This window comes from Onychomys torridus, chromosome 3, assembly GCF_903995425.1.
Source record: "Onychomys torridus chromosome 3, mOncTor1.1, whole genome shotgun sequence".
Lineage (NCBI taxonomy): Eukaryota > Metazoa > Chordata > Mammalia > Rodentia > Cricetidae > Onychomys > Onychomys torridus.
Window position 1 is genome coordinate 51265689 of NC_050445.1, and position 21701 is coordinate 51287389.

General features: G+C 37.1%; 1 protein-coding gene across 1 annotated transcript in view; it reads right to left on the minus strand.

Annotated features, from left to right (window-relative positions):
• Window positions 1–21701, minus strand: part of Cftr (CF transmembrane conductance regulator) — a 158804-nt gene that overhangs the window by 74582 nt on the left and 62521 nt on the right. Inside the window, exons 6-12 of the mRNA XM_036181863.1 lie at window positions 19306–19395; window positions 18272–18435; window positions 17408–17533; window positions 13808–14054; window positions 12024–12116; window positions 8610–8792; window positions 5104–5295 (exon numbers count right to left, since the gene is read on the minus strand). Coding sequence (XP_036037756.1) covers window positions 5104–5295; window positions 8610–8792; window positions 12024–12116; window positions 13808–14054; window positions 17408–17533; window positions 18272–18435; window positions 19306–19395 — 1095 coding nt within the window. The remainder of the gene's footprint in view (window positions 1–5103; window positions 5296–8609; window positions 8793–12023; window positions 12117–13807; window positions 14055–17407; window positions 17534–18271; window positions 18436–19305; window positions 19396–21701) is intronic.

Sequence of the window (21701 nt, forward strand, 5' to 3'; positions counted from 1 at the left end):
CAACATGCTACCTAAAACCAATCCCAAAACAGTCATCCAGTAAGAATTTCCTATTCTATTGGTGCACTAGGGAAAATAAATTAATTAAAATAACACTTTTAGAGTTGACTTGTCAAGCACTTTACTCTGTAGTTAAGATAACCAAAATATATGTGAAACATTCACACCAATATAACAGCACAGCATATACTTATTAGTTCACTGTAATACTATACTTGCCATTTTAAAGAGCAAGGTGATTTAAGAAAAATCCTGTGAGCCTTTGCTTTCACAAGATAACTAAAAAGTTCTAACTCAGTTGCAAAAAGCAGTAGGGCAGACAAGAAGGAACAATGACTTAAGGATTCTTTAAAATTAAAAAAAAAAAAAATCACTTAACTAAGAAAAAGAAGGGTAATTTGCAAATCAAAGGGACACGTGGTGGCACCAGTGGTCATGTGAATGTAGAAGGGAAAAGTTCAGGAGCCTCAACTACAGGCCACTAAGGAATGCTGAAGGTAGTCTTCCCAGGGAAGGGCGCAGCAATTGGTTATCCACCAACCAATGGTCAGCCCTGAACACTGATTTATAAGAAACAGTATATGATGTGAACTGGAGAGGTTGTATATATTTAGGAATAGATATTATTTTGCATATGTACACAACAACAATTAAAGAAAAAGAGGCCATGAATTTGAATGAGAGCAAGGTGGGAGGTGTACATAAGCATTGTTTGGAGGGAACAAAAGGGTAAGAAAAATGATGTAATAAGTAAGTCTCAAAAAAATAAAAGATTTAAAAGAAAAAGACATGATGTAGGTATAACAAATATCATTATATCTAATGATAGAGCTAAAGCAAGGACCTGAATTCAACCTCTAGCATTGGAGGAAGGCAGGCAGATGGATAATTTGCACGAAGTGCTTTATTTATCATGAACTTTCTATGTACTAGAGGACTCTACAAATGCTATAGAATAGGCAATATTAGCTTCATATTGCAGAGATAAAAAATTTAGTATAGACAAGTTAATAACTTTATGACCCAGCTTTGTACAATTTCGCAATACATGCTATTTCTACCATATTAATCTTCATATAATTCTGCTTGCCATCATCATAGAGTAACAAGGATAAACTTCAAAGTTCTTATAGCATTCTTGTACTTAAAGTTCTCCAAGATAAAGTTCTTGAGATTAGTATCCATGAGAATGCTCCCCACTCCATTCCTGCTCAATCACTCTCTTTAGTTTTATTCTGGTTCTATCAGGATGCTTATAATTTCCTGCACTAAGTGGTTTCATACCCTGAGTTTCTGTTCAGTCTTTTATAATGTTATCTTTTTTACTTATTCTTTAAAAAGTCATCTCTTAGAGATGGGCTTCCTGGATTATCCAAGTAGGCACAAAGCCTAACATCAACTCAAACCCAACAATTGCAATATCACACAGAAATTGGAAAGTTGTTTGTTTCCCCAAAATTTATCCTATAAATTCTTTGATGTGAGGAATGATTAAGCTTTCATTTGGTACACACCATGCCCCTCCTAAAGTGAATAATCGGTTTTTATTGTCAATGTGACACAACCTAGAATCATCTGGAAAAAGAAATCTCAATTGGGAGATTGCCCAGACCAATTGGTCTGTGGATATCTGTGGGACAGTCTCTTGGCAGGTGGTCTAGGTTGTATAAGAAAGCAAGCTAGCCTGCGGTGGTGGTGGTGCACACCTTTAATCCTAGCACTGGGGAGGCAGAGCCAGGCAAATCTCTGTGAGTTTGAAGCTACCCTGGGCTACCAAGTGAGTTCCAGGAAAGGCGCAAAGCTATACACAGAGAAACCCTGTCTCGAAAAAAACAAAAAAAGAAAAAAAAAGAAAAGAAAGCAAGCTAGCATAAACCTGTTAACAAGACAAAGAGAAAATTGCATTCCTTCTTGGTTTCTGCTTCAGGTTTCTGCCTTGACCTTTACTTTAAATTCCGTTAGTGATGACTGTGGAAGACTTGGAAGTAAGTATAAGCACATAATCCCTTTCCTCCCTAAGCCACTTTTGGTCAAAATATAGCTTCAGACATCAAATCAGGACAGTCTGACATAAAGGAAGCACATGGATAATTTTTATGAATCTAAAAGAAACACAAAAAGCATGATTAATTCCAACTCTCACTGATACTTACTGAACAGAGAACCAATGTGTCCACATTCCAAACCTTCAGGACTGCTATAGTTTGATTTCTTCCATAAATACCCAAACTTAGTTACTATGTCATGCAAGCCAAAAACCTTAAAATGCATTGTTATAATTTTCCATGGCCAGTTTTGTTAATATCAAAATTCTATTGATTATTGTTTGGTTTCATGATTCTTCTCTTCCTTATCTTCTTTATCTCCACTGTGGTCACTTACTAATAACACTGGCTTTCAAGTATTCCTCCTGTTGTACTCTGTAATGGTATTGTTCTATACTTCAGAAGAAGCAAAAATAACAATGTTTACTGAAAGGGCTTTGTGCAAAATGCTCTCTTGAGCACCTATCTCATTTAATCTTCTCAATAATCAGACCGAATTTTTCTACTGCTTAAATCCAAACTTTCTCTCTGCTTTTTTTGAAGCTCTAATATTCCTAATAAAGAACCCTTCAGGTAACAAGCTTTTCTTGTGATCCCTAGAATTCTATAGAGAATTACTCATCAGATATATTACCCTTTTCTTAATCTCAAGACTGCTCTTCCTTAGGTAGACCCAGAGAGTCTCTGTTTCTTCTATTTAGTCCTAAAATGTTCATTTTTTTCCTGTTTTCAACTAAATTCATATTGCCGTTTCTATCACTCCTATTATACTGTATAAAGCACATAAAGTCTTAGTAGATGTTTTCTAGATAAAGACTCATTTCTTCTACTTTAAAATTTCTTTAATGCTGTTAGTATATGCAAGGGGTAAGGCCATACACTAACAGATTGAATGCAGAGGGTTAAAAAAAGAGTATATGCTGTGGGATGTTCTGTATGTCAAATGTGTTGCTCTGATTGGTTAAAATAAATAAAGTGCTGATTGGCCAGTAGCCAGGCAGGAAGGATAGGGTAGTTGGGACAAGGAGGAGGAGAACTGTGGGAAGTGGAAGGCTGAGGGGGAGAGACTGCCAGCCGCCGCCATGACAAGCAACATGTAAAGACACCGGTAAGCCACAAGCCACGTGGCAAAGTATAGATTAATAGAAATGGGTTAATTTAAGATAGAAGAAGTAGATAACAAGAAGCCTGCCACGGCCATCCAGTTTGTAAGCAATGTAAGTTTCTATGTGTTTATTTGGTTGGGTCTGAGCGTCTACAGACCTGGCAGGTGAGAGAGATTTGTCCTGACTGTGGGCCAGGCAGAAAAACTCCAACTACAAGTATAGATGTAGTTGGGCAAAGTGTTTGGAGGGGGTATGAGAGAAGCTAAAGAGCATGTAGTTTGGGGTGAATTAGAGAAAAATACATTGGATACTTGTATGAAATTCTCAATAAATAAAAAAATTAACTTTCATTAGATATGAAAGACCTAGTGAGTGATTCCCTTTATGAAAAATGTAAAACACAGGAGAATTTATGGAGATAGATTGTTGGTTGCTTAGAGTTGGCACACACATAAAAAGTAGAATTTGATTCCTAATGAGTAATAGAGTTTCTTTTAGAGATGCTAAAATAGTGATCATCATGTACAACCCTGTGAATATACTAAAATACACTGAATCATACATTATAAAATAATTTTAATATGGCCATACAACCAGAAGAAAGAACAATATGTTTTGCTTCTTCTCCCTTTAGTATTTTTAACAGCTTTATTGATGTATAATTTATATTTCATACAATCCTCCATTATTAATAAAGGACATTCTACTATGAATCTTTTAAAATATACACAGTCTTCTTCAACTAAATATTCCCATGACCTACCAGTGTTCAGAATGTTGCAAATACTTGTCCCAAGGATGAGAGACTCACAGCTCTAAGTTTATTACCAGTAATATACATATACTATATTTGGGTTTTATATATTTTTGTAGATTGACTTTAGGGACTCAAACACCATCTGTAAAATCATTACTATGGGAAAATACATATTCAAAGCCAAAAATAAAATCTAGGTAGAAGCTAACAGCCCCTCCACCCTGCCACCCAATAAATAAGCCAGGCAAGACCTCTCACTCCATCCAGTTCCTGAACACAAAAGCTCACCTAGAATCAGATCTGGTAACAAACACAGAGTGTGCCAACCTACCAGTTACAAAAAAGGACTTTTGAAAAAATCATGGCTATCTTTTTCAATGTTAACACAATACTTTATAGACAGGCCCTCTTTTCACTGTGGCCTCAGAGTGTACACAAAATATTGAATTCATGAAGAGTTTTGGCTTATTTGTTTTAGCATGATCCCACCATATGACCCAGACTGGCCTAGAACTCATTATACAGCCAGGATTGGATTCACCTCATGATCATGTTTCAGTCTCCTGAGTACTGGGATTGCAGGCATGAGGTACCACATCCTGTGCATAAGGAATTTTTATTTTTACAAAACCCAAACATAATTAAAAAGAATAAACTATTATTTATGAATTTTCAAACTTAAAGCAGGAGTCATGGGTTATATTCATTGACCCTCCTACGATAGCTTCCTCCTAGAGGAATCCTCGATATGTATACATTAAATGAACAGAGAACTGAACATGTGATTTGGTTAGTCTTAAGATTTAATGAGCATACTCAATGTAGTGGTTTGAATGTGAAACATCCCCAGTGGGCTTCAGTGTCTGAACACCTGATCTCCAGTTGGTGATACACTGGCACAGGTTATGCAACTTTTAAGAGGAGAGCTTTGCTGGAGGATGCAGGACAGTGGGTGTGGGCCCTGAGGATTTATAGCCTAGACCCCAGTTCCTGTTCTTGTCTGCTTCCTGATGATGGAGACAATGTGAGTAGCCATCTTCCTGTTCTGCCACTCGTCTGCCGTAACGGGCAGCGCCCCCTGGACCGTAGAAGGTAAACCAAACCCTTCCTTCCTCGAGATGCATTGTCAACGTATTTTGTTACCCAAAGAGAAAAGTAGCTAATAAAATCAGCATTTCTTCATAAATGTGCTTACCTCCTGTAGTTGGCAAGCTTTAACGATGCTCTTATATCTGTACTCGTCATAGGAAACACCAAAGATGATATTTTCTTTAATAGTACCCGGCATAATCCAAGAAAATTGGGAGCAGAATGAAATTCTTCCACTGTGCCTAATTTTTCCCTCTGAAGCTTCCAGTTCTCCCAAAATCAGCATCAGGAGCGATGTCTACAAATAAATATCATTGCTAAGTTGTTTGATCAAATTACTTAGCTTTTGCTCACCTCCAATTATTCTAATCTGAAGTCTTCCAATGCTTAAATAGTCTATTAACTCATGTGATTGATGATGTTTTCAGTACTTCGGTGATCCAGGGAGTTTTCTAGACACAAAAACTACAAGGGGAATGGAAGAGACAAAGGCAACCCATAGTGAGAGTGGAAGTGCTCCTTGGGGTCAAGGTCGGCAGAAAGAGGGAGACCCTCGTTAAGTCTGCTCCGACAGGTTTGCAGGTAGGAGACTGGTAACAGTGGACATCTGCTGAGCACTCTCGGCCAAGGTGCTGCCTGTATGCTCTAACTGTATGAGTGTGTTCATTCACCACAATAAACTAACATAGATTCAATGTTATCTTCCTCTTGTAAACAGAGATTAGACTGAAAGATAAAGAACATATTCAGATAGCCTTTTTGATATTTATGACAACCTAAGAAATAAACTAAAAGAACTACCATTAAACAAAGGCTTATTGATATTACACTTCCATCTTAATGAGAACTTCCCGAGGCAGATGATTAAGTTTTCCCTTCCTATTATTACCAAGCAGCCGTCTCCCTGACGGAGTTGTGAGACTCCTGAGCAGAAGTGGACACAGATCTTCCTATCTGCATGGCAGCTCGGGACTTGCCTGGGAGTTTACTACTGCTACATTCAACACATTCATAATTCTAAAGCTATTTTTACATATATTTCATGTGATAATCTAAAGTACATGGACAATTCATTTTTAAAATTCTATGTAACACTGTAATACTCTCACAAGCAGGTAGTCTGGTGTAGGTCATCTGTATCTTTTAGAACATCAGCTACATAGACTCCTGGGGGACCATTTTCTTTTAATACTGAAAATTGCTATCAATTCCATAGCAGAAAGTGAAGCAAAAATAACATTCTAAGGAGCAAGCTTTTATTTAAAAGGCCCATGTCACATATGGGAAAACAATTGGAGAGAAAGATAAGAAAGATATAGAGTAATCAGAAATTTTCTGTGGTATTTTACTTCCAAAATCTCAGATAAAACTCTTCATAATACCACTTCCCCTGTTTAAGATATGAATAAAAACAGATTCTCTTTGAGAACTCTTAGTTTCATCTCTATCTTATGACAGCACTGCCCCATCCCTCCATCCTTCTCTCCCTGCTTTTCCTCCCTCTTCCTCTATATCCTGGAACAGAGTTAAGGGATTCATGAACACCTAAAATGTCACTCTAACTAGAACAAGGATCTATTTGATAGGTCTCCACAGCGAGTACTCGTTGCCCAATATCATGAAGCATCTACTCACCTCAAATTTCGTTCCTTTGGTCCTTGAATGTGCTATCTAATTACTAAAGAACAAGTATCTATCATTATCTGCATGGCAGATCATACCTGAAACATCATGATAAAGCCTCTTGGTGGTAAAATTAGATCTTGGGACAGTTTTCCCTTCTACTAGATTAGGTTTTGTGAGCTGTCTCTCCAAAGACTATACATTTATATAAGCATAGTAGGTTGTTCTTGGGACTGGGTGCGGAGTAGCCACAGAATAACAGTTTCTTGAATATCTTTCCACTTGACATTTTCATAATATATAATAAGCAAGACTGAGTCAATTCAACAAAAATCAGATACATACATACATACATACATACATACATACATATGTGTGAATGCCTGTATCAGACCTTGTGCCTACAGAGGTCAAATCTTAGCCATTATTTTCTTAGACCAACTCTGAAAATAAATCTATAGTAAAAAATGTTTAAAAGGATAGTTTTTTAAACAATAGTTATTGAAAGTCCTCTATGTGTATGTCAAAGTTAAATTCTATACAAAACATAAACATATAAAAAGAATCACAAGAAATAATCGGAGAAAGCAAAAACCTGAAGGAAACCATTACTGAAGCAATGTATAATTTAAGAAAGCACTACACTCAAACATTTCTATGCCTATATAAGAATTTCTCTGAAATATTTCATATACTGTAAACTAGATAAAAAAGGAGAAATGAATTCTAAATTAAATTCTTAATAATGAGGAATAAAAAGACGGAAAAAAAAAAAGACTGTCCAAATAAGATATAACACCAATCAACGGTACAATAGTGGCATCCTGGGGACAATCAACAGCTGCCTAACTGGACCTATGACAAACTCATTAAGAGAGAAGTCGTACCTAGTTCAGTAAACCTTACTAACTACCCACAGCTGGAGAGGTCACAGCCCTTAGAGGAGGTCCCACTACTGTCACTTCTGTCATTATCTGCATGTCATCTCTGTAAGCTGATAGGATTTCTAGCTGAGTTCTAAATACTTACCTTATACCCACAGGTAAGTGTAGTTCACACCTCTGATCAGTCTCATCTTCTTGCAATGGTTGGAAACTATTACAGAGATCTACAACTAGTCAAAATGCAGAAAATAACTGACCAAGGGCTTTTTAACTTCAATTGGTTTATCTACGATGCAACCTCTATACTTAAGGCTCAGGACAAATTGTGAATGCAGGGATGAAAGATCTAAGAGCCAGAAAACAGAAATGTCTGCTTCTAGAAAGTATCTTCTAGGCATGAGACACTACACCTATGAAATATCCAAAATATTGTTACCTAAACAAGTCCTACATGATGACATCACCAGTTGACAAGACAATGTAGATGAGGGAAATTTCACAAGGTCCCATCCTTTAGAGCAGTGGTTCTCAACCTTCCTAATGCTGCAACCCTTTAATAACCCGCTGAGGGGTCACTACCCATAGGTTGATAACCTCTGCCCTAGATGAAAGATTATAGGCAAACAAAAGTTGTTGAGAGGGAGAATCAATTTTCTCGAAAAATTAGCTCTTTTATAGGTCATCCAATCTCAAGGGATCAACTCTAAATACATGTGCATATAAGAAACACAAAATGGGGGCTGGAGAGATGGCTCAGTGGTTAAGAGCACTGGCTGTTCTTCTACAGGAGTTGGGTTCAATTCCCACCACCAACATGGCAGCTTACAAACTGCCTTTAACTTTACCTCCCTGGGAATCCAACACCCTTACACAGACAAAACATCAATGCACATAAAATAAAAATAAATCATTTAAAAATATTAAACATAAATATAAAATTGATCCAGGACAATATATATAATAATAATAACTGAAACTTGGGTCATAAATTGGAATGGGAGTGAGGAGGGTGCATGGAAAGTGTTAGGAATGGGGTAAGGTAATGGGAATTAGGTAAATATAGTACTCATGTACTACTTTCTCAAAACATTTAAAAAGACAGTACCTTTCCTGCTCCAGTAGATCCAGTAATAGCCAACATCTCTCCTTTCTCTACATTAAAGTTGATGTTTTTCAACACAGGCTCTCCCAAAAAGCAGAGATGACCCAAACTGTGGTGGCTATCACCATTGGAAAGCTTTCTGTCAGCACCATTTAGTTGTACTTTCTCCAACAATTCTCCAAATCCCTATTTAGACACATCAGAAATAAAAATGTTTTCAAATATTTCACTAGATAGCTTTCTGTGCAGTCAGTTTAAGAGACACATGGCACACAATTCATTACAAAGACACACACATTGTCAAATTACTTTATAATGTACAATTATAAAGCACATGGTTTCTAGAGAGCATGGTTCAAAATATTTGAGAAGTGGATATATTTAATGAGGATACTCAATTTCCCTTTATCAGACCTTTGCTTATCATTACATTAATTTCATACTATTAAAGTCTAAAGTGTGTGTGTGTGTGTGTGTGTGTGTGTGTGTGTGTGTGTACCAAGACTATAGGAAAGAAGAGTACATATACTTTTTTTTCCTACAGACTTGGTACATAACATTAATTCAGCATAATATATGAGGCCGATTTCATAATCTTCCTCTTTGAAAACTGTAGACTCTGACTTAGAATGGATAAATGATCAGTCACAAGTAGTTCAGAGTAGAATTACAATGCAAAACTGACTTCTGTTCTGTCACACTGGTAGGTTTTTCCTTTAAGATTTTCTCAAAACATTTATTAATTATCACTGGCTACAAGTATGATGAAGTTGCTAGAAGACTCAAAGGAATTGATCTGTACAAGAGCATGTGTGGGGTGAAGCGGAATCCCCTTTAAAAAGCAACTTGCTTCTCCATTGCCCATGGAAGCTCTGAGATACTGTCTTCAAAGCAAAATAAACAGCATTAAATTTTAATCACAAAGAAGCCTGTGTGTCTAGTTTTAAGGGAATCTATTTTTAGGTCTTTACTATCCAAAGACACTCTTTCCTGAAGTTAACCTGCTACTTCTTAGGAGCCACTCACACCGTACAATTGTTCTTTCTTCATTTTATACACAAACAACTGTCTCCTCACTACTATGCTCATCTTACTAATGTACACTCCAGAGTGTGAAAAATCTCTTGAGACCCAAACAATGGCACTAAAAGAAATGATGATGTCTTGAAACAAGAGAGGGCCATAAAAGAAAAGGTAAAAATACCAAAGGAAGCAACATTGTATTTCACCTAGATTTCAAATGTAGAGATGTATACATTTCAAAAATAGTACCTCTGCATTACAGACTACTTCTAAAATCCAACACTGGGAATTTGATTGGGAAGAGTTAGGTGGAAGAAGAAATATAAGGGAAGTATATTATATATTATATATTATATATTATATATTATATATGATATACATGTATGGAATTCTCAAAATTAATAAAAAGTACCATATTTTTAAAGAGAAAGAAAGTTAAAAAATATAGCTATACTGCCCCAAATAGACACCACAGGATAACAAATTGAAAAAATAAAAAGCAGTGTCAGGTGTTTTTAGCAAAATCTCAATCATTCAATTTTACCAATAAAGACCCTGTGCCATATGCTGGGGTGACAGACTGCAAACTCAGAGAGGCAGAGAAAGCACCCAGCTGGCCTTTCTCCTCTGCTGATGTCACCAAAGCCCCCTTTTCCCTAGTGTCTCAAACAAGATTCACAAACTCAATGCCCCTCTTCTACTTCTTGTGTGTCTTTCTGTCCATCCTCCTGTCTCCCTCTTGCCCTCCAGAACTTTATAGTCAGATTCTATTCCTGAAGAAACTGCACATTTAATAGAACTTGAAGAAATTAAGCATTCACCTGGATGCTTCATCACAATTGAAAAGCTTTCATAGTGTTACAGGGTATAATATGTACACCACCACAGGGGAAACGTAATCATCAGTCTTACTGATATGCTCGTTGGTGCAATGATAGCACAAGGATTACAGTAGTAACCAACCACTGTCTGGTTGGATTTAAAGTATAATTCACAAGATGAAAGCCAACCTTGACAAACAATGTAAAACATGTGGTCTGCTTTTTCTTGATATATACCAATTATTTTCACATTCATTAAGCATTCTGAAGTTTAATTGAAAGATAACATTATAATGCATAAACTCTAAAAAGTTTTCTACTAGATGATTCAGCTTTTAGTTTAATCAATAACACTGTGACAGAAATGCAGATGGTCATTGTTTTTACTCCTGGTATTTAAGATAAACTCCTGAAAGTGAACCAAATAACATGTAAAATTCCTCCAGCCTTGTATGAGAGGTGTTGAGGGCATGAATGGGTAACATTGGGAAATACTTTTGTAGACATTACAACAGTTTGCTCCTCCTCCTCTTCCTCCTTCTACTTTTGATCTTTTCTCTTTTCAGGTCTGGGAACTGCATCCAGACCACTGTCCATACTAAGCAAGTACTCAGCCACTGAGTTACACCTCTACCCCTTTACTTGTATCCTTAAATAAGTAGCAATATGCAATGTGAGGACTTGGAAATGGCTCTGGGGTCTGAGAACCAAAGCTGATATTTTAGCTCTGCCCTAGCTATTTGAGTAACCTCCTTACTTAAAGGCCTCAAGCCTCAACTGCCTAATATGTAAATATAAATTTTATCTAATCAAGTATGATATGTAACTCACCCTAGACTTGCCTCTCAGGTGTTGTCATCCAAGGAAATGGAGAATATGCTGGAACAAGTGGGGCAGTAAAGCTTAGGGAGTGATTAATATGAAGTGTGTGAAGACCATGCAAGATATCTGGAATAGCATGCATGAAATTCAGGAATGAAACAAGGACCAGAGATTTGCATTTGTACATCATCAGTTCACTGATGTTAAACCTGAGGGAGCTCACCTACACCACAGACAGAGTAAAATGCCAGAAGCTGCTCATGGGGACTCAATGACTCATAAACACTGAGTGACAGGCAGGGGAGACCTGAAAGTCATGATCAGAGAAGTGAATTTTCACTGAGGAACCACTACATGAAAAGTGCACTGATGGGCAATCCATGTAAATCATCTTAGTAGGATGAAGACACTAAGAGTATGACAACTTGAGAGGAATATGATTTGGATTACATGGAAAGTGAATTACAGAGACAAAATTCAAACCTAGTATTGAAGCCTATCATCTTCCTGGCCTGTTATATGAAATAAATTAAATGACTTTAAAGAAATAAAGGAGCTTTTATGTTGCATTTATGTTCCTAGTTAATCACTTTTCACTTTTATAACACAGAAAATCCCCTCCTTATAGCTCTATCGGTTATAGTATCATTTGAATCTTACATTTTATTGAGTAGAAATTTAGATGCATGAAAAGGAAAACGCTCAATCGTTCATATATTTTAAAAAATCAACAATGTTTAGAAATTCTCACCTCCTCCCAGAATGCTGTTACATTCTCCATGATCACACCTGTGGTCATTAAGTTATACTCCAGTATCTTATATTCTTGATACTGCAGGAAATCCTAGTCAATGAAGAGTGTAAAAGCTTTTAATTGTAGAATCAGAATAACAAGAATGCATTGCTTTATCTTTGTACACTCTAACATTGCACTGTCTTAAATGAGAAATAAGTTAATAAAATAACTTTAAAGTTAATGTTAGGATTCATCATAGTAGAAATATACTCTTTAGGTATATTAATTTATGAAACTAGTTTTATATATTAGATATTAGTGCACAGTTGCTTCTTTTTTATTATATGAAATATTAATCTCTAATGGAACCCTAACAATTACTCACTCATGTCTCAGTTCAAGGCTAGCACAAAGGAAAAGAACCACAAATTGTGCTTTTTTCGTTTAACAATCTCTTTACAAGCAATGTACTATCATGTGTCTAGATGAAGGAAAAGTATAAGGATTTCATATAACTACTTTGAAGTGTTCTAAGAAAGGGCTCCATCAGTGACTCCAACACATTCTTCATAGGGAAAGTGGAGCATAGGACTTAAATCTGTATACCTTCACTGGTCCCTGCCTGGCCCCTTTTCTCTCTTTCCTCCTTCCCAACCTTTTTTCCTCTTTTTGTCCGTCTCAGTCACATCCATATTTTTTCCGGTGTTTTTTGTGTTACTGTTCAGTTTTATTCTCATGTCTCTTCTTATCTCTCTGTCCACCTCTCCCTCTTTCTTCTCTTCCTTCCACCCAACTATGATGACATCAGCAGAGAAATAAGATTAACTGCAGAGCTACTATGATCCTAAGTATCACCCACTACTTTATCTACTCCCACACTCAGGTTCATCTAATCTTGGGGTACAATGGGTGAAAAGAAGGGACTGAGAGAGATGGTGATGAGATGGACTGGGCAGACACCCTTCAATGGTAGCTGCGACAGCTATGGGACACAAATTACGAGACAATCTCAATTCATCACAAGATACTCAATACATGTACGTGTACACACATGTATGCCGTGCCTAAGGGTACACATAGTATCTCTCTACTTCTAATCACTAGCAACTAATTCAAATTTTCAAAGGCAAACAGAACAGATATAGAAGCTAAAATTCCACAATGCCACCACTTGCAACATCAGCCCTAGGTAAATAATGGGAGGACCACTTTCTAACCAGCTCACCCACCATCCTACATTGTATTTGTCATATGATTACTTTCTGTGTTAAATACTTATATGTTTTAAAGTATAATGAGACATTATTTCTCACAAGTTTACTCAATCCCCTCTGAAGAAACTACTTCTTATCACCTCAGAACTTTAGGCCTTTTCACCACCAGCAGCTATCTGGAGTTGCACAGTAAGTCAGGTGGCAGGAATGCCATTTGCAGCCATCATACTATCCAGGAAAATGCTAGAGTTTAAGGTGGGCATTCCAGGGTTAGCAAAACATTTTATAACTTCCTGATGAAGTTTATTTTTCAAAGTTTTTGGATATTTACAAGCTGCCTAGAACTGATCCATTCACTGGTTGCTTGGGTGGGATTTTCCAGATTACAGAAACAATAATTGCAAATTTCTTTGATTTACAAAATCTCATAGGATTTCATTAGAGTTTCATTGTAAGGATTCATGAGGCCACGTAGGAAAATGAAGAGATAAATCCAAAGCCAAGAAATTCCATTTAGAGTGTTCACCCACTATACAAATTCTAAAATGTTTCAAAATCACATAAGGATATAGTCATGGAAATTACCTGTACTTTTTTTATCATTCCAACAGAATCATACCAGGTCTGTACAGCAGTGGGGAACTGGCGTGTGACCGACATCCGCAGGACAATGCAGAATGAAATGGTTGTGAATATTTTTCGGAGGATGATTCCATTGATGACTGTATAGGGAAGCACAGATAAAAGGACTACAAAGAACCCTGAGAAGAAGAAGGCAGAGCTGGTGAAGAACCTCATATAGGCTGCCCTCCGGGTCAGTTTCAGTTCCACCCTGTGAAAAATGGAAGAAGGGAGGTGTTATTTCCTTTTTAAACTTCAGGTGTCATAGAATATAAACTCTGAACATACAGACTACAGTTTGGGCTAGTTATAAAACCTCTCTTGGCCTCAATAGCTTATGTGACTATTAATGAATATACCATGGTTTTTTTTTTGTTTTTGTTTTTTTTTTACTGAATACTTGTTAACATTGCTGTAACAATTAAAACTTCAATTACTATCATAATTAAAATTTTAATTATATTATTAAAATTAATTTAAATTGTACTATCTGAATAGATTTTAATTTTATACTATTTTATATCTTTAGTAATTTCATTATTAAAATGTGAAATAATGTGTGGAATGTTACAATGTTTTAAGAACAAGATGATGACTTTGTGATTCTCCAACAGACTGTGAACATTTTCGAGATTCCAGCTTGGATTTGAATAGTGCTGGCAATAATGGCATGAGGAGAGGTTCTCAGACGCTGGCATGGATGCAAAGCACCTAAGACCATGTTATTGGGCACTCTCCTCTCCAAGCCACACTGCCGATGCTGAGATGCTGCACTGATTTACCAGAAGCTACTCTAGTCAAAGGAGGCAGGTCATTCTATTGTAGGTGGTTCTTCAAGACCAGGGACTAGCCACGCCCTCCTCTTCCCTCTCACTTCAGTGTGATTAGCTGCAGTCACGCCCTACCATGATGCAATCCTCTAGTCCGCAATCCAACTGTGAACTAGTATTTTTGTAAGATACACAGGAAGGGGTTAAGTACTGTAACAAGCAGAAAGCAAGGATCCCAGAAGATGGTGACATGATTGAGATGTCATAAGCTGAGAACAATATTGCCCTCACCCTCAGCTCCACTCTTCCTGCTATAAAGCTTCAAGCCACCTGTGATCATCCACAACTAGTTCTTGTGCAGTCAAAGCCCAGTGCTAAACACAAAACGAAGGCTCTGTCAAAAAGAGCAATAGCTTATCTATAGTCTGGTTTAGGAGGGCACCTGGCATGCAGACACTACATTTCCACAGTTCTCTAATTGAAAGAAACATCTGTCATTCTCAAGTGGTAGAAATAAAAGGAAATCTTTTTTAAGTCCTCAAAGAAAACAATGTAATACTGAGCTCACTGACAGAGGTCATGTGTATAACCTATATTATGACCAGCCTAATTAGTTGCAGTGTTTTTATCTCTCAGAAAATTTGTATTGCAGGTGGGTTATGGTTTGGGTTCTGCCTGTTTTACCTATGTCATCTAAAGGAAGGCACTCTTCCTTCATGATCCCATCACTAAAAAGAAACCCAGTACTGCCCCTGTAGAGGTGTGGTTAAGCTTACATGATGACACAGCAGACACAGCAGAAAATCTAATAGAACACAATGTGTAGCCCTTTAGAGATTAAAAAAAATATATTGATGAAGTTGGTGTTTATAAAATAGTAGAATTGTTTTAAAAATGTCAGTAAAATTTCAGAGTTGTTCAAATACATTAGAAACAGCTGGCAAAGTTGGAAGGCGAGATCGCATACGAAAAAGATTAATGGATGCAACAACATCAGAATTATCTAGAAACTATTATAAAATCCCTAACATTTTATGAGTCATAAAAATATTCTGTTTCTCATAAAAAAAATTAAAGTCCCTTTATTACAAAAGCAATAAAAGGCAGATTTTTTTCCCCCAAGGAAATTTGCACAGCCTTTGGCCCAGTTCAACAGTGGCCCAGGCTGAGGTAATCATCCTTCTGAAGAGCAAGAGCATCCTGTCAGTCTCTCCTAAAACATTATATTTGCTCTGCTGAGTAAAAGCAACTCTTCCTTTCCCTTTTATGTTAGCACTTTGCAGCTTTTTCTTCAGGTTACACTTTGATACTGTATCAGACAGGTTACAACCACACAAATGCTGTCAGAATTGGACAGACCAAAATACAGAGTAGGAAAGGTGGACTTCATCTCTTGAGGAAGAGAGGGGTAAAACACCAATGTCAGAAAAAGTCAGCCACAGGTAAGACCTGTCTCCTCTGACAACCTCACAACCCCTGCCATACCTGTGTTTATAGAGAGTGCAGTGGGAGCACTCAACTTGTTAATGTGAAAAACAACTCTCATCAGCTGAACAATCCCCCCAAGATCTCTCAGGATGTCTCTGGAAAGAAAATGCAATGCCTTTCCTGGATTTATCGTGAAAGGCATAACAAAAACAGGTGACCAATAATGTTTGGGAAATAAATACTCTTTTGCTCCTTCTGTTTACATGCCAAAGGACTTAAGGCTGCAGCCTTTCCTTTGTTGTCCCAATCACACACCTGTGGCTCCTTTAACCATTGTCTATGGGCCTCCAGCAGCCTGACTGTGAAATCACCCCGACTTCACACTTTTTTCCTGTGAAATACTTCAAGTGTCCTACTCTTTAAATCAGTAGTCTCTTTAATGCTGCACCTGCCGCCAGAAGTCTAAAACCTTTTCTTGACTGTAGTCTGCAGAACTGAGAAGTCAACTAAAGAAAAACAGTTTGCACAGCTAGAGCAATGCTCAATTTTCTTTTACCTAAAGTCATCTCAGTGACTGCATCTCAGTCTGCGCTGTACTTTTTTTTGCCAGGTGTAATCTTTACTAATCTGTGAAAGGTCACCCCAGGGGACAGAAGACAACATGCACTGGTGCCAAGGACTAGCTCTGGCCGGCTGGCTCAGGAGGTGGCTTTTGCTACTAGGACTGATTTCACCTCCTGTGAGCAATTTACATGGGCAACACTGAGGAAAATTCCTTTGTCATTATTGCTAAGGTTCAGAACAACAGGTACAATTTGTCCACCTGTGGCTTCCGCTCCCACTTTTGAAGTGATAACAAGTGAAGTACAGTGTCATACAGTATCTCCCTTTTCTCTCAGAACTGTATATTTTAACAGCTCCATCTCTGATCTCAATTAGCCACCAGCATCTTCATCATTGTTTTCACTAAATTAAGGGGATTGAATTATTATGAATAACTCTAGAAGACTCATTAAGAAGAGATACATCATTTTGCAGTTCCAAGGAACCACTGGATTAACTATGTAAAACCATCATAAGCTGGCACTGGGTATGGTGGCACATGCCTTTAAGTTCTAAGTCAGCCTGGTCTACATACTGAGTTCCAGGCTAGGCAAGCCCATATAGTGAAACCTTGTCCCCAAAAAACAAAACAAAACAAAACAAACAAAAAACCAAAAAACCACATTAACTCATCAAAATGATTTTATGCAAATAATGTATAAACAATGGTATACTTCAGGACATATGCTTGATTTCTACTGGAATAGTCATTTTTAAAGGTTAAGTATAAAATTGGAACAACAGTGTAATGATATCAACTTACTCTCTCAGGTTTTTGATTATCTTTTCCATCGCTGATTCCCAACAATATGCCTTAACAGAATGGATATTATCAATAATTTCTGATGTGATCACAAGTCTTTCATTGATCTTTGCAGCTCTTTGATCTCTGAAAACCAATCACTTGATCAACCAATCAATAACAGAAACAAGTCAAATTATCTATTAATAACTACTCAAAATTTTAAGGAAATTAATACTTCTTTTATTACATAGATAAACATTTTGCTCTTAAACAGATGGCAACCAAAATAATCCTATCATTTAGTAGATGCCTCCTGAATGTCAGACACCCACTGTTAGATGAATTTTGGACTTTGTCCTTAATCCAATCCTTATCAAAGAAGTGATTATTTCTATTTTGTGAAGCAAATGAAAGAGTATATAAAAGCTTAAAAACAAAAAACAAAAACAAAAACACCTGAGTCCCCAGACTGTAGCTTTCTTTTGACATTTCATGGCAAATTCTACATGTTCTCTATCAGAAGCATGTCACATGATTCATACCACAGATTCATTCTGTAATAAAAGTAATAACAGCTTTGGTAGAATGACCTACAATATGAAGTGAAAAAGCCAGTAAGTTCCATACAAAATTTAGGCATTCCTTCCAGTTCATATAAATACTATGACTACTTTACCTAATTTTATGAGTATAAAAATGTACTAAACCTTAAAACATTTGTAAAGAAATTCTGTAGACCAATAGAGGAAAAATGCCCTTTTTGGTATATGGTGTATTATTTACACCATTAAAATAATCCCTTTTAGTGATATAGCATAGTTTTCTGGTTAGGCATAGAGAAGCCCAAGTTAAATTTCTTTAAGCTGTGACAAAGATCACTACCTGTACTTCACCATCATCTTCCCTAAAATAGCTTGAAGAAAGACCAGGATTATCAGTAAACCAAGGCCACAGAAGGCAGAGAATTGTAACAAGTCCCAGAGAAGTCCCATCAGGAGAGCCACTTGTAAAGGAGCTATCCATACAAAATGTGCCAAGGCAAGTCCCTGAAAAATGAAAACACAGAGAAAAGCAAGTGACATGTTATACTCCACCCTCAGAAACGAAGCAAAGAAACACTTATTGAGGTTTTATCCAATCAAGGAATTCATAGTTCTGAGCACACTGAAATGTAGATGTTCTTGATATGGAAGAATAGTACTGGGCTTAATCAATGCATAGACCAGGTTCTTCAAGGTAAAAATTTCAAGTCATTGCATTTCAAAGTATGTTTTTCCCCAGTAGAATGGGATTGGATATCTTAGGAATTGTTTCCAGATTTTAATTAATATCCTTTTTAAATAAAGCTAGTGTCCTCATATTAGAACAAGTGAGAATAAGGGGCTCTCCTCAGAGGCTCAGATTACACACACACACACACACACACACACACACACACACACACCCCTGTACACTTCATCATCTGGCACTCAATTTAACAGTAATTTATTTAACTTTTGTTATGTTAAATACTGGAATTGCAAAGATAAATAAAACACACTATCTGTCCTCAAGGACCTTGAATTTACTGATGGCATAAGACAGCACAGAGTAAGAACTGCCCAGAGTATCATATTTAGCCAAAGTAAATAACAATTTAAAGTATTATATTAAAAGGAAGCAAAGTCTGATAAGGATTAAGCTTTGAAAAGCCTTATTAAGGGCAAGCTGGGGTATGTTTGAGTTTGGCAAGTTTACCTGACCTCAGAATGGTGCTCTGCTATGCAATTTAGCCTTCCCAGTTTCCAGAATTAGCCAGACTAGAGATGGGTGGGACTTTACTACCTATCACTGCTATCTGGTGCAGGATAAATCTTCCTTTAGGGTTGTTTGATTTCTAATAAAATGTATAAAATATTTTATCAGTGGGTACATACTTCATCAAATTTGTTCAGGTTGTTGGAAAGAAGACTAACAAGTTGTCCAATACTTATTTTATCAAGAACACGGCTTGACAGCTTTAAAGTCTAAAAGAAAAATGGGAAGTTAGGTGATATCAACAAACAAACATAAAATGTATTTATAAATAACACATTAGTAAAGTGGAGGATGTGACTGCATATACCTTAAGTAGTGGATCAGCCTTGTTTCATATTCATTAGTTTCATACCTTCTCAGCTTTATAAATATTCAACTTAAAAGTAACTACTACATTGAAATATTTGTTTTTTATGTTTTCTGTCATATAGAAACTAACTTTTTTGTCTTCAACAATACAAATAATATTGTATTTTAATATCCATTTGTAAAATGTAAGCTTGAGGTTTATGTTTTTGAGTCCTCTAGTTTGAGCTTTGAGGACCTTTTTAAAACTTTGTTTTTACAAATGGAAACAAATATTATACTGAGTCAGGGAAGTCCAGGTCCAGAAGGACAAATGCTACCAGTTCTTCTTTACGTGAGGATCTCAGCTGTGTATGTTTAGAATATTGAGCACAATGATGTGTTGGTAAAAATCAGAAGGATGAGAGAGACATTGGAGAGAGGGAGGGAAGACAGTCTTACATACAAGACATGAAATGGGGACAGGGCTGAGGGATAATGAGGGCAGGGACTTCTCAACAGAGAGCAGGGAAGAGAGGAGAGAGAAGGGAGAGGAGAGAAGGTAACCACGAGTAAGGGTAAATGAAAAAGCCACATGGAAACTAATATTTTATAAGTTTCCTTTAAAAAGTACAATCTTAGACTTTATTAATGCTAGCATGTCAGATAGCCAGGTTCATAAGACAGGTGGGGCGGGGATACAGTGCCCTAAGTGAGGTGTGAGAGTTCACAAAGCAGTGGGACAGACAGACAGCCACCGTCCTTCTGCTTTGGGTGGCAGAGGCATTCACTGTGTTGAATGGCTTCAGAATTAACTAGCTTTAGTAGAATGGAGTTCCACATGGGACTGTGAGGTGAGGATACTATTTGCAATAATACTATCTAATAAGCATACGAAAGTACATTGGCAAAGACTCATTTACTCATAATCTGTCTCTGTCAAACATAACACTAGGAAACACATACCATGCCATGTGATGATGAAGTGTGACCCAAAACTGCAATTATCTGGATAATTTAATATAGAGATTTGTAAACATTATTATTATTATTATTACTTGTCTTGCCTATAATATATAGCATGCCTTGAGAAATCAGTTAATAGCTGGACATGTATAAAAATTACATATATTTGAGTTTAAAATTTACAGTTTGAGTATCACTATTGTACAAGTCTGAGAATAAAGGGTTTTTGTTTTGTTTTGTTTTGTTTTTGGTGTTTTGAGACACGGTTTCTCTTTGTAGCCCTGGCTGTCCTAAAACCTGCTCTGTAGACCAGGCTGGCCTCAAACTCAGATCCAAGTGCCTCTGCCTCCTGAGTGCTGTGATTAAAGGCATGTGCCACCACTACCCAGCTAAGAATAAAGTTTTAAACTTAAAAATAAAGTCTTAAAAAAGATTAAATAGACGTATCCTCCATGGATGATGTTCTCTCAAAAACCACAAATAATCAAAGTTCCAGTGCTGGGTATGGAATATCCACCTAGGAGTGACTGACCAGGGAGATTTCAGAGGTTCCTCAAACAACACAAGCTTTTGCCATGCTCTTGGCTGCCTTCCAGAACTTGACGGTACGACGCTGCTGCTGAAAATACCGTATACTATAGAAACAGGACATGGAGCTGAACTGCAAGCTTCTTTCCTCCCCACTGAGTAGACACTGAGGTGTCTGCAAACTGTGACTCTTGTAAGCTACAAGAGCCATGCATCTTTGTAAAATGTGTCCTCTAGTGCATAGTAGTATGATTCTTATGGGGGTAACTTGCTGCTTCGGATGGAATCTGAAGCCTGCTCCACAATAGGGAATTTCTGTTTGGTTCTGTAACCCTGATTAAGAGTCTCTAGCTGGGGAGGTCTCTGGCCACAGGAGATAACCAACTAACTGTTGTTCTGCTAAATGGTCATGTTATCAAGCTACTTTCTTACTACTCATGTTTACACCAAAGATTAGAGCTTGCACTCAGCCATTATCCGAAAAGTCTCTTATGACAGTGGGTGCTGGTGACTGCAGAAACCTAGGACTGACCAAAATGCGGTAAATAAGTGATGGTGGAATGTTTGGTCATAAATGAGGTACTTATATCACTCTCCACCCTGCCCCATGACTCAGAGAAAATGGCAGAAGAAGGGGCATAAAGAATACAAGAGTTGAGCTTAGGAAAGACAGACAGTAGAAAGAAGTATTCTCATAGGACTTATCAGTTGCACTCATGAACTCGTTACAGCTGAG